The sequence below is a fragment of the Anguilla anguilla genome, chromosome 5 (genome assembly GCF_013347855.1).
Source record: "Anguilla anguilla isolate fAngAng1 chromosome 5, fAngAng1.pri, whole genome shotgun sequence".
Classification (NCBI taxonomy): domain Eukaryota; kingdom Metazoa; phylum Chordata; class Actinopteri; order Anguilliformes; family Anguillidae; genus Anguilla; species Anguilla anguilla.
This window is the reverse complement of record NC_049205.1, coordinates 64,415,120-64,433,399: the sequence shown is the minus strand read 5'-3', so window position 1 is coordinate 64,433,399 and position 18,280 is coordinate 64,415,120. Positions and strand designations below refer to the sequence as shown.

At 50.2% G+C, this 18,280-nt stretch overlaps 1 protein-coding gene across 2 annotated transcripts; it reads right to left on the bottom strand.

The window, feature by feature from the left end:
- Window positions 1-1,840: 1,840 nt before the first annotated feature.
- Window positions 1,841-18,237, bottom strand: tmod1 (tropomodulin 1). Of its 2 annotated transcripts, XM_035419698.1 has the most exons (11): window positions 18,062-18,237; window positions 15,979-16,196; window positions 13,904-14,060; window positions 13,022-13,141; window positions 8,851-8,940; window positions 8,523-8,653; window positions 8,260-8,367; window positions 7,874-8,017; window positions 7,047-7,191; window positions 4,896-5,001; window positions 1,841-3,385 (listed from the first exon to the last, which is right to left on the bottom strand). In XM_035419698.1, the coding sequence occupies exons 2-11, from the start codon at window positions 16,096-16,098 to the stop codon at window positions 3,367-3,369; spliced, it is 1,140 nt and encodes a 379-aa protein (XP_035275589.1). In that variant the 5' UTR covers window positions 16,099-16,196; window positions 18,062-18,237; the 3' UTR covers window positions 1,841-3,366. The 2 variants fall into 2 exon arrangements, with proteins under 2 accessions (XP_035275589.1, XP_035275590.1); XM_035419699.1 differs by lacking the exon at window positions 4,896-5,001 and having other exon boundaries at window positions 18,062-18,236.
- Window positions 18,238-18,280: the final 43 nt, after the last annotated feature.

Sequence of the window (18,280 nt, the reverse complement as noted above, 5' to 3'; positions counted from 1 at the left end):
GGAGCTGAAGAACTTGGTGTGTACAGCTCTAGTGTACAGGATAAGCGTCTCCTTTATGTACTAGTCTTTAAAAACATAACTATTTGAGCTGATGTCAATCTGAGGACTGTCATTGGGCCATTAAAACATCTTGACCCTCTTTGACCTGCCCTTGACCCCCTGAATCATACCAGTGGGCACATATGAGATACTGTGCCAGAATTATGTTGGCAGGAAGAGCAGAAAGTAAGTAGAGTGGTTAGGCCTCAAACAGCTTTTAGAATCGCTCTGATTGGTGTAAAAGCTCCCGGGAGGATGACAAGGCAGATGATGTCATGAGCTGCGAACCTCAGGCAGCTGGGGGCACTGCGGAAGCAATCTGCCAGAGAGGAGCGGATCCTCAAACCCCCCTCCACCCCACACCAAATCCTCCCGCCCCCCCACACCCCTACACCTTCCCCCACCCCCTTACACCCTACACCCCCAGTGGCACCTGGAAGTTGATAAATTGAAGAGACACACACACAAAAAACCCATTATACAAAAATAGTTTCAAACTTGGTTTTTATCAAGAAGCAATAAATAATGTGCACTAAACAAAATATACATGAACTAATGTACCTAGCTGGGCTGCAGTGGGGGGGCGGGGGGGGGGGGGGGTAACACTGTTTTAATTCATGTTCAGTGGCTGCACTACAGTCCCGTTCTCCCACACGTTTCCCCAGGGCCTCAGGCCGCTAATGAACACCAGAATAAACAGGCTCAAGGCAATGTGCTCTCCAACAGGGACTGAGAACCAGGACTGCTAAAGCCAATAGATACCATTCCAGCATTTACGTAACACTGAAGCAAAATGATCAAGTTCCTGCAACCTTCTCAGGCACACTGTGTGAACACCACTGTAAAGCAGGGCTGGTACCACTAAGGCACGCATTACACAGGTCATTTACTGTAACACACGCTAACATGTCGTTTTCAGATCCAAATAGACACATAGATCAGTGTGACACCACTGTGGGGGCAGGTATTCACTGAGCACCGCTGACCTTTGACCCCTGGCAGCTGGAAAGGGAGAAAGTGTTACCCTTCACAGGAACTCGACACGGGTCCAGAAAACAAGTCTAACCCGAAAAATAATTTTAAAGCATATTCTGAGAGTGTAAGGATGCGGTATGGTATATAATTCATTTTTATATGGATATTCAACAATTTTTCAACATTTCTTTTTCATATTTTTTGTGTTTGCCCTGGTAAGCAGAGGTAGTGTTCCAGCTCTGCCCATGCCAAATGAACATATACTCTCAGAGAGCCAGTCTAACTCATTAGAGCATATGTCTGAATTAAAGTACAGGCGTGTCGGGATAGACTGAATAAAACTGGATGTGTGTAGGGACCGACTCCCACATAAACTGGAAGCTATATTGTTATTGCTGCAAATATTTAAAAAAACTGAAGCAAAAATCAAATAGTGGGTCAGCCATTTCATAATTGCGGTACACCAACAGAATATTACACAGAAGTATACGAGCACTCCATATCGTTCCTCAAACAGAACTCAGTACATGCTGCTGCAGCAGCTGACAGGTTTTTCTGCAGGATTAAAATTCTTGGCTACACATGCAGATGGAGGTTTGCCCAGAGCAAGAGGAACTGCGGTCAAAAACACAAAAATATAACTCCACCTGTCTGGCACCTGTGTGGTCCTCGACTTCGTCTCCACAGAAACCAGACGAGCACTCAAAATGGCAGAAGTTAGCAAACTGTCACAACATATTCAAACCGTTTTCTATTCGCTATTGTTGTGTCTGAGCGATTGGGAGTGAACACGGACCTTTAAATTTGATTATAAAAGAACACAATGACACTGCTGTCCTTGTCCACTGTGTCAGATTTTAAGATATGCCACATTCTCCACCATAACCCACAGAGATTAGTGACAAGCTTGAAAAGTAACTGCTGCTTTGAAACAGCGGGTGGAGAATTCACTCCCTGGGAGCCTGTTAGTTCAGCTTTAGTGCACGTTTTCGGGCGACCCCAGTCAGATTCTGTGTGTGATGGAGGATATTTCAGATATCGGGCCTACAGAGGTTTCCAGTGTATTAGGGCATTCCAGGGCTTTTGGCCTCAAGCAAAAAAAACAGACTTTAAAGCATTCCAAAGGAGCCTGTACAATGTCACTATGCCTCCAGAGGGTGTGTGTGTGTGTGTGTGTGTGTGTGTGTAATATTATCCAAATGCTCTTCTAAAAATAAGGCTTAATTTTTATTTAACTATTCATTTATTTATTTTGGATGGAACCATTTTGTACGCCCACGCAACCAGCGCTCAGGGAACCCAATGGGACTTCCCAAATGAGCGCGAGCACCACCATCGCGCACAAAAACCGTCTGGGCCAATCAGGAACATGCGCAAAAACAGGCTGGGCCAATCAGGAACATGCACGAAAACCGTCTGGGCCAATCAGGAACATGTGCAAAAACCGCTTGGGCCAATCAGGAACATGTGCAAGAACCCTCTGGGCCAATCAGGAACATGCACAAAAACTGAAACAATATCCACATCCAGAAAGTGAAATATAAGTTCTGTCACAAACAACTGATAATGTCAGTGGACTCACTGAGTGATAGAGAGCAGATTTTAGTCAGTCTGTTAGTTTGTTCAGCTGCACAGCTACTCGAATGAGTGGCTCTGAATCGAATAGGCCCCTAAACAAGGCCACAGCCACAGCACTGGCATGCAGTTCCTTCCCAAAACACCCTAACATGCAAATGCAGGGGTTTCCGAAAACACATCTCCATCTGCAGCACCCAGTTTTACAAGTTCCACTCCGCATGGCCAAAGCAGACTACAGTGCTTTTTCTTTAATGTTAACTTGTTCGTATTTACTGTTCTGGGCACACCCACATACACCTACATCACAGCAGAGTTAAGACATCACAGGCCGTATGTCTGGACACACGGCTACCGTTATGGCATTTAACCCGCGGTGACTGGCACACTACCCCCCCCCCCCCCATGCACCCCCCCTTATGCACTACACAGCCCTGGAGGGACCACACACGAGCGCCAGAGCGCTGCACATTGAGAGCAGGGCCGGTCTCAGAATGAACAGATGATCTGTAATAACTAACCCATATAAAAATAAACACATGTCAGGGTACACACACACAGGAGAGCTCTGCGGGACAGCTCGTGCGGGACAGGCGAAACCCCGCCCCCTGTGCTGACTGACAGGCCCCACCCCCGGGGAATGGGGCAAGGGGGGCGGGGGGAGAGGAGGGGGGACGGGGTGGGGCAGGGCAGGGGGGCGGGGCTGGCCCCAGCAGGCTCCTCCCACACAGGGGTGGCTACACACTCGTCCGACATTTGGGGAAGATGGGCCCCCCCTCAAGCCTTCTCTTTCGCACTGCGGGGACAGAGAGAGAGAGAGCAGAGGACAATCAGTGCCTTCAGCGACATTTCCGCACGCAAAGCACCTCTTCTATTTACAACCCTGAAATGAGCCTTTGCAAGGCCATTTAAGTAAAAGGGTATTTTTATAAAGCCGAGGCTGAAAGCTTAATAAATGAGGCAACGCAGCTACATTTTCCCCTCCTGGCGCTAGCAGCCAAAGGTGCCGTTTGAGAACACATCGATCCGACAGCACCTCCGTTTCTGCCCTTCTGCAGGGAGCCGGAGCCATTACTCCACAGCCCCTTATATGGCAGCGCTGGGCCCGGGACCAGCCAGGTCACACGTGTGCAAAAAAAACCTCTAAAATTAGACTCCTCATCTATCACATTAAAACAATGTTTGCAATATAAAATACTTTCGCATGTCGGCTCAAAAGGCCTTTCCACACTCTCATTTAACGGCAGGTTCCCTGGCAGCTGCGCGCTTAAAGAATGTATTAATACATAAATCAATAAATACCTAAATATGAGTAAATAAATCTGCGTCACAGGAGCGTGTGTGTGTGTGCGCATGCGCGCGCGTGCGAGTGTGTGCGCGTGTGTGTGTGTGTGAAAAGGGCAGAACTGCAGAAAAGGCGCGAAGCAGGAGGGAAAAGGAAGAAAGGAATCATGGGAGATTTGTTGGGGAGCGGAATGTCCCCCGAGGCAGGAAGGAAGGAAGTGCGTGGGGGTCTGGACTGCGTAACCACCTGGGGGGGGAGGGGCGTGACTGTGTCATCACCCTGTGGTCACATGACTGCCGAGGACACATGATGTCACCATCTGGAGGCGCGTGATTGGCTGAACCCTTACAGGATCCTTCAGGAGATCCTCTGGCCAAATAAAGGTGGAAAAACTGGGACTGTCTTTCACTCCTTGAAGTAGATCGCTTCAGAAGAACTCTCAAACATCTCTCCCCCAAAGAACCCCTTTCGTACATGCACAGCTGTGGAAACTAATTTTATGTAAAAATTGATGGGGCAAAAGTCTGCTCGGCAAATATGAAGAACGACAAGAAGACAAATAAAGAAAGATATTTTTCAAGGGTCTGTTAAAATAATACTCTATCTGTTAAATTCTGTGCTTAGTATGTTTTTGTGGATCCAGCAGCAGAAGGGAGCAGTTATTCAGCTCATCTCTACAGACAGGAAGTCTCACTCCGGGGGACGTATCGCTGGCCCACAGGACCACACGTGACTTCCGGTCGAGAGCAGGGAATCATGCGTTTCCGTGATTACTAGTCCAGTCCTGATTGGTCGGGCACACTCAGAATGTGGAGCCTGGAAGCCTCAGGCTGTCTGCACTGTGGACCCCACGCAAGAGGAGGGCAGAAGAGCTGGGCAGAGCACAGGGACTGCTGGGAAGGTGGAGGACCGAGTCATGCTGAGAGCAGCAGAAAGAGCCAGCAGGGGGCAGTGTGGAGGAGAGATTCCTCCCCCCCAAAAGAGATTAAGAGAGCAAGACAGGCAAAACATCTTTCTTTACTTAGACTTGGACTTGGTTTTGAATTTTTTACGGAAAGCCTTCTCCAGCTCTGGGACGGACAGGGTGAGGGTGAAGGCGCCATCTGAGTCTGAGCGAGTCACACGAGCTGCAAGACAACGGGTTTACAACGCACAAAAACACACACATTACACACATTACAGGGGTTTACAACGCACAAAAACACACACGTTACACACATTACAGGGGTTTACAACGCACAAAAACACACACATTACACACATTACAGGGGTTTACAACGCACAAAAACACACACATTACAGGGGTTTACAACGCACAAAAACACACACATTACACACATTACAGGGGTTTACAACGCACAAAAACACACACTACACACATTACAGGGGTTTACAACGCACAAAAACACACACATTACAGGGGTTTACAACGCACAAAAACACACACGTTACACACATTACAGGGGTTTACAACGCACAAAAACACACACTACACACATTACAGGGGTTTACAACGCACAAAAACACACACATTACAGGGGTTTACAACGCACAAAAACACACACATTACACACATTACAGGGGTTTACAACGCACAAAAACACACATTACACACATTACAGGGGTTTACAACGCACAAAAACACACATTACACACATTACAGGGGTTTACAACGCACAAAAACACACATTACACACATTACAGGGGTTTACAACGCACAAAAACACACGTTACACACATTACAGGGGTTTACAACGCACAAAAACACACACGTTACACACATTACAGGGATTTACAACGCACAAAAACACACACATTACACACATTACAGGGGTTTACAACGCACAACAACACATGTTACCCACATTACAGGGGTTTACAACGCACAAAAACACACATTACAGGGGTTTACAACGCACAAAAACACACACATTACAGAGTTAAAACACACACTATACACACACTACACAACACACACAACGGGGGGTTACAACACACAAAAACACACACAACACACACACACTACACTATCCACATACAACGGGGTTTACAACACAAAAAAACACACAAAAACACAAACACACACACACAGACATATATATACACACACACACACACACTTTCTCCCGCTCACACACAGACACACACACACAGTATCTCAGCCGTAGGGCTGTATGGCTCCCTCTCTCACACACACACACACTCACACACACACACACAGTATCTCAGCCGTAGGGCTGTATGGCTCCCTCTCACACACACAGACACACACACACAGTATCTCAGCCGTAGGGCTGTATGGCTCCCTCTCACACACACACACACAGTATCTCAGCCGTAGGGCTGTATGGCTCCCTCTCACACACACAGACACACACACACAGTATCTCAGCCGTAGGGCTGTATGGCTCCCTCTCACACACACAGACACACACACACAGTATCTCAGCCGTAGGGCTGTATGGCTCTGAGATTGTGTAAATTTGTTGTTCCCGACGGTAGCATTCTTCAGAGCCCAGCCTATGTTAGGGCCGCTGTGGTGGGTGGAGTCACAGGCACGAGGCCTTCTCATTGGTGCGCTTGCATGCAAGGTCACTGACGCTAATTAGCACTTGATCTTCTTGGAAGAGCGGGAACAAACCCCAGACAAAATGGCACCCCCAGCTTCTGAACACTGGCTTGCCAGGCCGGCTCAGCCAACCAGTTAGTGTTTAAACTGAGCTTGTAATTAGCTGCCGTGACATGAAGCTGCTCCTGTTAAAACACACGGATGTGGCTCCAGCCCAGCAGAGCTGCAGTGTCACAGCTCACAGATCCTTTACGCAGTGCGCCACTTACCCAGGTTGTGTATATGTGCACACACGTGTGTCTCTGTGTGTGTGTGTGTGTGTCTGTGTGTGAGAGAGAGTGTGTGTGTGAGAGAACGCGCGTGTGTGTCTGTGTGTGAGAGTGTGTGAGTGTGTGTGTGAGAGTGTGTGTGTGAGTGTGAGTGAGTGTGTGTGTGTGAGAGTGTGTGTGTGTGTGTGTGTGAGAGTGTGTGTGTGTGTGTGTGTGAGTGTGTGTGTATGAGTGTGTGTGTGAGTGTGTGTGTATGAGTGTGTGTGTGTGTGTGTGTGTGTGTGAGAGTGAGTGTGTGTGTGAGTGTGTGTATGAGTGTGTGTGTGAGGCTTACCCAGGTCGTTGTTGCTCATCATGGCATTGGACCCACGGAGTCGGGGGCCCTGCTGGGTGAAGTGGTATCCGAACTTCAGCAGCGTGGTGTTCTTCTCCAGCATGTTGGCGATCTCCATCTCCACCTTATTCCCCAGTGGCTGGCTCTACAGACATTACATTACATTACATTATAGGCATTTAGCTGACGCTCTTATCCAGAGCGACTTACAACAGTGTAGAGGGTCGGAGAGAAAAGACGCGGGTCAAGCAGTCAAGCTCCCAAACCCCCCCAATATCTGCCACCACACCCCCAGCCAAGGTGTTCATTTTTTATTAGGGAGGAATTTACCTGTTTTTAGGTTAGGAGGTGTGTACCTATTTTTTAGCGCTAAGATAGAGGTGTACCTGGTTTTTAGGACTAAGATGGAGGAGGAGTGTGCCTGGTTTTTAGTGCTAAGATGGAGGAGGTGTACCTGGTTTTTAGGACTAAGATGGAGGAGGAGTGTGCCTGGTTTTTAGTGCTAAGATGGAGGAGGAGTGTGCCTGGTTTTTAGTGCTAAGATGGAGGAGGTTTACCTGGTTTTTAGGACTAAGATGGAGGAGGAGTGTGCCTGGTTTTTAGTGCTAAGAAGGAGGAGGTGTACCTGGTTTTTAGGACTAAGATGGAGGAGGAGTGTGCCTGGTTTTTAGTGCTAAGATGGAGGAGGAGTGTGCCTGGTTTTTAGTGCTAAGATGGAGGAGGAGTGTGCCTGGTTTTTAGTGCTAAGATGGAGGAGCAGTGTGCCTGGTTTTTAGTGCTAAGATGGAGGAGCAGTGTGCCTGGTTTTTAGTGCTAAGATGGTGTACCTGGTTGTCTATCTTGAGCTCTTGAAGGGTGGTGTTGGCCTGCAGAGCCCCCACCAGCGACAGGATTCCAGCCCCGGTGATGAAGTTGGACTCCACGTTCAGAGACTTGAGGGTGGCGTTCACTTTCAGCATTTCTGCTAGGGCCTGGAGAAAGAGCAGCGGCCAATCAGCACGCACCTTCATGACCACATGACCGTCGTGAAGCCAAACTCAGTTTAACTCAACGGCTGCCCCCTCTGTAGGTGAGCAGGCCAGGTCTGCTTAGTGCGTAAGGCACAAACCACATGAATATCAATGCAGATTTATGGCAGTATATTTCGTTTCAGGTGCAGTAAACTGAGACAGCTGGAGCTAAAGGTGGTGTTGGCGGAGGAGGACGCTCATACGTAGGCCACCGGGTCGTTACTCCGCGTTCCCACAATGCTCAGCCGCTCCACCACCGTGTTCTCCTTCAGAGCCTCAGCGTAGGCCTTCAGCGTGGGCACAGGAATGTTCTGGAAAGAGAGGGAGTGGGAGATGGAGAGAGCGATGAAGAGAGAGAGAGCAAGAGATGGAGAGAGAGAGAGAGAGAGGCAGACACCCCTCCCCCATTCACAGAGGTGCTGGGATCCATTAATCTGGTTTAAGCGGGAAACTGCAGCTCGCTCACCCTGATGTTGTTGAGGTTGACCTCCACCAGGTCCGGGTCGTTGCTGCGGATCTTCTCCAGGGTGTCCTGGACATCGGTGGAGTTGGGCTCCTCGTCGGGGACGGGTTTGTACTGAGTGCACTGGATCACACCTGGAGTGCAGGGCGGGCAAGATCGCTCTTACATACACACGGGAAAGGCTGAGGCTGAGGCTGAGTCTGAGGCTGAGCATTAGCAGGGCATGACTGAGGCTGAGTCTTAGGCTGAGCATTAGCAGGGCATGACTGAGGCTGAGGCTGATTTTGAGGCTGAGGCTGAGGCTGTGCACGGCTGAGGCTGGGGGACTCACTGTTTAAGCCCTGCTTGTTGACGATGGTGCTGCTGGCCAAGGCCTCATAGTACTGCTGGTTACTCATCAGGGTGTGCATCCCCAGGATGGCTGAGAGAGAGAGAGGGAGGGAGGGGAGAGAGAGAGAGAGATGAAGGGAATGGGAGGAAGAGGGAGAGAGAGAGAGAGAGAGAGGGAGTGGGGAGGGAAGGAGGGACAGAGAGACAAAAAGAAAAGGACAAAGAGAGAAACAGACAGTAAGGACATGAAAGTGTTAAAGGTAGAGAACAGGGAGAACCAAGAAAGAGAGATAGAATGATGGAGTGAGAGAGAATGGTGGTGAAAGTGAAAAGAAGAAACAAAATGTCAGTCATTGGCTCTGGAAAGTTCAGCAGGAAGCCAAATGCCATGTCCATTCCACCGTACGGCACAGCACCTGCCCCCCTCCCCCCAGCTCAAACACACCAGCCCACTGCCAGCCATCAAACACAGAATCACCCACAGGATGACTGCAGAAGGCCAGGACATCTGAGCCAGGCTCGGGTGCAGACCGCCCCGTGCGTCTGACGCCTCAGATTAGGAGAGGAACATGCAGGGCTGGAGCTGCCATTAGAGGAGTCCAGGCACTGAAGTAATGCTGTTACAACGTTAGAGAAACACTGACTGAACCTTAATGGGTTAGCCTTGCCGTGGGGTAGAGAGTTAGGAATGATCAGATGGTGCACACGCACATGCACAAAAACACGCGCAAGTTACCAAGCATTTATAGTGTTAAAACATGGAAAAAACTCTGTAAGAACGTCGCACTTCAGCCAGGAGAAACTAAACCACTTTCCCTCTACTCAGACAAAATGGCCGCCTGTCTTTTTAAAGACACTACCTCCAGGGATTAGAGATTTTAAAAACAGGAGTAATTTAATCCCTTCACTTTAAGAGGCACAGTTAACCTGTTTGTCTTTACCACAAGGGAACATGGTGAAAATACACATGATCAAGATGCAAAACTTAATCTATAAGCAAATAACACAAATTCCTTCAACAAAAATATAACAATACATTTTTGTGAAATATATTTATTATTAATTTATAAAAAACTATATATTTTAAATGGTTGTATTTAATAGTCCAAATACTGGAATCATATTGCAGCCTGTTCCATTTATGTAATGCAGGCCCATTGGCCACCATTTCTTCTCCTCTGCTGTGTTGCACGGCAACAGCGCCAGTGACATCACAGAGAACGCGACCTGGAAGAACTCCCCCCATGCAGTCCCATAATTCCACCCAGGTGCCGGCCGACCCCGTTTGGGGCCCCCGTACGGAACACCTGGAGCCTGAAACCAACCCCAAAGACCACAACACGACCGTCAGGTGAACCAACATCACACACACACACACACACACCGACCGCAATTCAACCATGACACAAAACCGCAAAGACTGCAACATGACCGTCAGGTAAACCACCACCACACATGCACACACACACAGATCATAACCCAAACACGACACAAACCACAATTGAATGGCACTTCGTCATAAATCTCACAGACTAAACATGTTATTCACTGTGACTCAGAGAGCATGGAGTAGCAATTTCAGCTCAAATGAGGTGACGTGGACCAGACCTCTATCATGCACTGAACACCGGTGAGAAAGAGTTCACAGTATCTAATTTTTTTGGAGCGCACCCATTTCCTTCTTCTGACGTGAATGAAGAACTTTCTCAGATCGTCCCACAGTGAGGTTTTTGGTTCTCATGCCGTTGCAGGGACAGTCAGCCTCAAACAGAGCACCCTGTCCACACACGGCTCTACCACCCAGCCAACACACAACATTCCCCTAACATTTCTGCAACCATGCAGCAAGACTACAGCCACACAGCGGTCCTGGGAGACCGCAGAAGAGCACTGAAGGAACGCTGAGAGAACGTTGAGAGAACGTTGAGCATACGCTCAGGCAGACGCAACCACGGCCACAGACTGACAAGCGCATCCAGGCAGCTTACAGTCTCACAGTGATGATGTCAGGATGGAATGGGTGATGTCATAATGGAGGGGGCGGGGTGAACAGGGCAGCTTGCTGGAAGATAAACACAGATGATTAGGATGGAGAACAGGGTGAGGAAGGGTTGTCAGGCAACAAGAGGAGGAGGAAGGGTGTGTCAAACGCAGTGAAGTTAAGCATTTTCCCTCTCACAGTTTTAACCATGTTAGATTCCTTTGCTGCCATTTTGCAGTTAAGTCTGAAATCAGCGAGAACACAGCACTGGCCGTCCTCTTTCTTCACATAAAAACACAAGCAGCACTTTGGCCAGGAAACAGTCTGCAGCCTCAATCGGGGACTTTCAACACTTTCAATCTAAATATGAACACGCTCACTGATGGCACCAGCTACTGCAACCAAACCGGCACAAAACCCCCTCACCCCCATTAACAATCCGCACCAGCTCCGAAAAACGTCGTTGGATCAGATCCCGAGGGGCGGGGCTTGTGTTCTAGACCCCGAGCTCAGCCCACACAGGCAGCTCTTTCCCTGACCTGTTCCGTCTCGGGGTGAGGACTGCGTACTTTTAAATGTACTTTATTATTTATCCTCCTATGCCATTTATCAATGTGAAATGTGAGCTGTGGTTTTTTTAAGCAGGATTTGTTGGAGGTGGTGTTGGAGTCGGCTGAAATGTATTTTTGGTCTGTTTTAACTCCGTAAAAATGTGGCCTATCTGTCCGTGTGCAGCCCTTCATGTTTTAGGCTTAATCCTTTCCTTGGCAGAAAAATAATAATTCACAGACAGGGCCTAATTACTGATCATTAATTGGCAGAAGGCTGCGGCAGTGTTTCTGTCTCATTTGTTTGGCATGGTTCTATGCTGAGTTTGCTCCAGAGCTGGGGGGGGGGGGGGGGGGGGTTTCTATGCTGAGTTTGCTCCAGAGCTGGGGGGGGGGGGGGGTTCTATGCAGAGTTTGCTCCAGAGCTGGGGGGGGGGGGTTCTATGCAGAGTTTGCTCCAGAGCTGGGGGGGGGGTTCTATGCTGAGTTTGCTCCAGAGCTGGGGGGGGGGGGGTTCAATGCTGAGTTTGCTCCAGAGCTGGGGGGGGGGGGGGTTCAATGCTGAGTTTGCTCCAGAGCTGGGGGGGGGGGGGGTTCTATGCTGAGTTTGCTTCAGAGCTGGGGGGGGGGTTCTACGCTGAGTTTGCTCCAGAGCTGGGGGGGGGGTTCTACGCTGAGTTTGCTCCAGAGCTGGGGTGGGTGAACCTGCCCTCAGCGACAGCCCGTCAGACAGGCAGCCGTCCAGCAGGGAGACTGCCTCCGCTCTGTGGCCTGCTGGGTAATCCCACCGGCCGGGCTGAACTAGAACACAGCTCAACCGAAGGAAACGAGGAAGTTTCTCACTTCTGGAGGAGAGAGACCGCTTCTCTGCCATCTCCTGAATCGATGTCTGGGACTGGGCGTTTCAAAACAATAAATAAATCCACCCTGTCATTTTGCAGGAATACTGAAAAAATGCCCCTGTCATGTGAGAGAAATTCTAAAAAAAGAAAAAAAGAAACGTCCCTGTCCTGATAGAAATGCTGAAAAAACACCCCTGTCATGTGACAGGAATGCTGAAAAAACACCCCTGTCATGTGACAGGAATGCTGAAAAAACACCCCTGTCATGTGACAGAAATGCTGACAAAACACCCCTGTCATGTGACAGGAATTGTGGGAGAATGTTAATGAGATGGACAGTCCTTTGGGAGGAAATGAAACCTCACGGTGAAGCCTGAGAGTAAGGTTCACACGATTAGTCTGAAAGAGTGAAGAAATGGCACTTTAGTAGCATGTGAAAGGTAATAATAATAATAATCATGTGATTTAGTTCATTAATAATGAGTTAATTCATTAATTAATTCATTCACATAATGAACCCCATACTTTCCACTTTCAAAGATAAAGTGTGGGAGCACATTAGTGTTTGTGTGTGTGTGTGCGCTCGCGTGTGTGCGTGCATGCGTGCGTGTGTATGCGTAGGCATGTGCTCGTGCGTGCGTGTATGTGCACGTGTGTGTGTGTTTGCACGTATGCGTGCGTGTGTGTGTGTGCGTTCGTGTACGTGTGCGCATGTGCGTGTGTGTGTGTGCGTGTACGTGTGTGTGTGTATGTGCGTGTGTGTGCGTTCGTGTACGTGTGCGCGTGTCGCTCTCTCCTCACCAGCGATGTCGCAGAGCTCAGCGTCGGAGGCGTTGGCCAGGGCCTCCTCCAGCTCCGGCTCCAGCGTCACCGACTCCAGGATGGGGTCCACCACCACCTTCTTAGGCACCCAGGCCTTCCCTGTGAAACACAGGCCCCGCCCCCATGCTTAGTGACATCAGAGTCACATGACCAGCCCAGGCTTCCCTGTAGCGTTTATAAATGGTCCAATTCTGAATTCTGCAGTTTCACACTAAAAATGTGTTCATGTTACAGCGACCCCACCTACCCACCACAGCTATACAGATGTTCTCAAGTGAGATAAAATGGATAAATCTGATCACTCACCAAAGAAAAACGCCACATCCCATCAGTAAATAAATGAGAGAATATTGGGTGCTAATATAAGGGTCTGAGGGCTTTGGTAAATTGATTCAGGGGGGCGAGCAGATCCCATTACAGGGGACATTTCTGTCGGTGGGGGTTCAGGACAGGTCCTTAAAATTGGGCATTGGAGACAGCGGGGCAAAGCCCCACCCCTGTCACACACAGCCATGCCTGGTATTCAGACCACTGTGTCAGACACAGGGGCCCCTCCACTGGGAATTATGGGAATGTGACAGAGGGGTGGGGACTGTCCAGCGTCATGCCCATTACCACAAGAGCGTGTGTGCTGAACTTTACGAGTTCCTTAATTCCTCTTTGATCTGAATCATACATTATATGCACAGACACACGCAGGTACACAAGCATGCACACCTGTTTAGACAGACAAACACACACACACTCACTCACTTACTCACAAACACACACACACACACACACACAGACTCATATGCACACACACACAGACTCACTCACAAACACGCACACACACACAGACTCACTCACACACACACACACCTCTCTTCTCCCCAGTGTAGGGCACCAGGTCCTCCTTGTCTGGGTGCTCCTGGGCCTGTTTCTCCAGGTGAGCCAGCAGGTTGTCTCTCTGGAAGGTTCCGGTCGGGGCCTTCTTGGTCTGGTCCTTCTGCCGCATTCCTGCTGGTAGCAGCGCGTTCTGAAGCCAAACACAGGAAGTGAGCGAGTGCCACCGGGGCCCAACACAGGAAGTGAGCGAGCGAGCGCCACCACCAGGGCCAAACACAGGAAGTGAGTCAGCGCCACCAGGACCAAACACAGGAAGTGAGTCAGTGCCACCAGGACCAAACACAGGAAGTGAGTCAGCGCCACCAGGACCAAACACAGGAAGTGAGCGAGCGAGCGCCGCCACCGGGGCCAAACACAGGAAGTGAGTCAGCGCCACCAGGACCAAACACAGGAAGTGAGCAAGCGAGCGCCGCCACCGGGGCCAAACACAGGAAGTGAGTCAGCACCACCGGGGCCAAACACAGGAAGTGAGTGAGCGAGAGCTGCCACTGGGGCCAAACACAGGAAGTGAGTCAGCGCCACCAGGACCAAACACAGGAAGTGAGCGAGCGAGCGCTGCCACTGGGGCCAAACACAGGAAGTGAGTGAGCCATGGCAGCCATGGAGGCTAAAAATAACGGAGTCATTACTGGAACAATGCACTGCTTATCACCGGCCCTGCTCTGCACCAGACCCCTGGGTAAGAGCGGTGTCGGATATCACTGCTGTCGAACAGGACGAAACGGTCAACACGCAATCAGCACGCTGTGCTCCGCTCACACACCGCCGCTACTGAAGTTACGTTTTTATCTGTTTAATGCGGCTGGGCGACAGAATGAGGGCGTGGGGGCGACGTCCCCCCGCCTCTACAGAACCCCTGAGAAGAGCAAACAGGAGCTAGCAAGGCCCGAGCGGTGCTAACGCAGCACAGCCCCCTCAAACGCACTATTCTTAGCCCTGTTAGCGCCGCAGGACCGCGGCTAATGATAGCGCCTGAGCCCAGCGCCGCCGCGGAGGCTCGCGATCGCATCTCCAGATGGCGACGCTACTCGATACGCGCGCGGGAGCACGCTCGGACTCATGGGGGTTTCCGTCCGCGCGGCCCGGCTGAACGCCAGCGGAGCGTCCTGCGCTCTCTGACCGTGAGTCACGCATCACACAAAACCCCCTGAACACCTCCTCACCTTAACGCGTCACACAACCCCCTGAACACCTCCTCACCTTAACACGTCACACAACCCCCTGAACACCTCCCTCACCTTAACACGTCACCCAACCCTTCATACGAACCCTCTCTGAACCGCTCCAAGCCCAGCAACATCACCAACGCTGATAAGAACAACAGCAGCCAAGGACACAACAAGGATGACTGAAGCTGAACTGGAAGTCTAATCCAGAGTCAGTTTTTCCCATTTAGCCCATAATGGATGAACCTCATCCATTACCTCATGGGGATACAGACAGCGGCGGCTGATCTGAGGTCAGTGTGACGGGTCCAGGAGCTCAGCGCGTGGAGAAGAAAGGCCACAGAGGCTCAGGAGCAGGTGATGACAGGCAGTGCTGTTACAGCTGCGATCCGACGCGTCGCCGCATGCAGGCGACCCTGCGCAGGGCAGAGGGGCACCCCACAGGGCAGAGGGGCCCCCCACAGGGCAGAGGGGCACCCACAGGGCGGAGGGGCCCCCACAGGGCGGAGGGGCACCCCACAGGGCGGAGGGGTACCCACAGGGCGGAGGGGCCCCCACAGGGCGGAGGGGCCCCCACAGGGCGGAGGGGCCCCCACAGGGCGGAGGGGTACCCACAGGGCAGAGGGGCCCCGCTTAACTGCGCGCACAGACCACACGCTGGCCGGTCCTCCTTATCTTGCCTACAAAAACGCTCAGACTGTCTAAAATGCATTTTGAGCAAAAAGAGTCCCCTGGATAAGTCGCTCAGGATAAAAGTGTCTGGTGCCTAAAATGTATGGCTGACATGCATGTACATTCACAGGTGTGGTGTACAGTAAGTTTATAGATGCGCTACACAGGTAAGTGTACAGGTGTGATGCGCAGGTAGCCATGGTGACTCACGTCGGGGTCCAGCTCCTCCAGCTCGTCCTCCAGCATGCGCAGCTCCTCCTCGGAGAGCTTCTTCAGCAGCTCGTCCTCGTCCACGTCCCGGTACTTCTCCATTTCCTTCCTGTACGACATGGCGGAGGAGGAAGGAGGGGGGGAAAGAGAGGAGGGGAGAAAAAAAAAAAAGAAGCTGGGGACGAGGTGTCCTCCCGCACGGCGTTCGAGATGAGCGTCTGCAAGGAGAGGAGGACAGAAGAGACCGGAGCATCAGTCCCGGGCAGCGCACGGCTTCTGCTTAAGCTCCGAATCACCGCCTGAGATCTGGGCCTGCAATGATACAGCGCCTCAGAGAAGAAGCGCTGATCCAGGACCAGTTTCCCCTGCACACAGCCTGACCCTAAGCCACCATGAGCCGGATGTGTCAACTGATCCCTGCCCAGCACTACCCCTCTCGGACACTCGGCCCCGAGCCGTAAGTCTACAGGTTCCTCTCCCTGCCCTGCTCCTGCCCAGCTGCTGAGGGTGCAGGCCAGGTATGTGGTCCGCAGGTCATCAGGGAGGATCAGGGTGTAAAAAGAGGAAGCAGCAAGCAAGTCCCTCCTGCTTCAAGGCTAAGCGCATGGGGGGTGCTCCTGCCCCCCCCCCCCGAACTCCAACACCCGGCAAACAGCTGATAAAAACAACCCCCTCGCTCACATCCTAGACATTCAGGGAACAGTGCTTATTTTTAGGCCTGGTTTTCACTGGGACAAACTGCAACGAGCTGGGTCCTGCCGAGCAGGCCGCAAACAGTTAAACTCAGCACTGGCAGATTCAGCCTATTTAAGCCCAATATCGGGCGTACACCGTTCTTTTTGTTCCCTTGGATGAAATGTCAAAGCGGCTACACTGTTGACAAAACAGATTTCCCCCCCCCAGAAGTGGAGTCCGTTATGCTGGAGCAGAAGGAAAATAAGTTGTATCTGCCAACCAGCTGTTTTTTTATTTATTAAAGCCTTGTTATGCACACTGGCAGGATATTTAGACAAGTCCGGGGATTTAGCTCGTTAACGAGGCTGTGCCCGTTTATTGGAATTCGTGTCGGGACTTACTGGTAGACCCTCAGACCTTGACGGAACATGACGACGACACGCTCAGTTTGGCTCACTGTTTTCTCCCCAACCGTAGCCTTCAAGACCGATGACTTTATCAACATTTAACACATTCGTTCTTAAAATTACACATATAAAACTAGGCTATGTTAAAATGATTGTCGAGGTTTAGAAACGCAGCCTATTTAGGATTTCAGTCAGGATATGTGTAAAATAAATATTCAGCTTCAACTTGTTTTTCACCGACAGGCTACTATTTATGTCAGTTAGTCTATACGCAAAAACAGGCGTTTAATTAGTGGACCGTCATTTATGGTTGCGGAAAACAGCCCGTTAACAGCGTTGCCTTTCAGGAAATTTAAATACTAAGGATTTCAATATAGCTTCTGCACTTATCAGTATTTGCGGATATTGGTACTACCCTGCACAATAGCCTACTCGATTAAAATAGCAAACACAACCACAAGTTTGTTTCAATGCTAAAACTCACCGGCGATGTGAGCAAGTTTGCACGTACGAAATCTATTAGTTTCAGTTTATTGCAATTTTTCCTTCAATGAAAATGACTTATGTGAACTGTAGGAGATACGTTAAGATGGGTTGTTCCAAATCATTTTAACGACCATTAAATCGCGAATGTTATGTAAACTAGTAGGCTATCCATGCATTAATTCAACAAGTGTGTACAAGGTCTAGCCAAATCACTTGCACTATAGCTAATCAACAGGTCCGTGATATTATATCACATTATCTTACAGAATTTACTCAAGATAAATGCGATTAAAATGCACCAAAAATATAATTGTACAAAACGTTATCGACGATCAGCGAAATAATTTCGCCGGCCGACCCGCAACACTTTTCCATTGGCTACCACAGTCTATTTATAGCGAGCGGGTCTCGCTTTGTGACAGCTGAATAGTTTGACCAGATATGGTTGCTTTTCGCGGCAGACAGGAAAGTCACACAAACGTGCGGGTTTGAAACGGCGAATAAATTCTCCTTACCTCACAGGCGAGAACTACCGAGGGTAACCGCAAAAAAACCCACGAATTCTCGGCGGACAGGTGCGGTCGGCGCGAGCTTGCGGACTTTACTGGTGAGGTTTTTCCACGCGTGCTACCCCTCGGAGGACAGCGCTGCCAGATCTCAGATGGAGTCTTCGGTGTCCTGCCCTCCACCGGCCTGCCAGTCAAGTGATGTCATCTTTGACCGCGTTCTCTCGG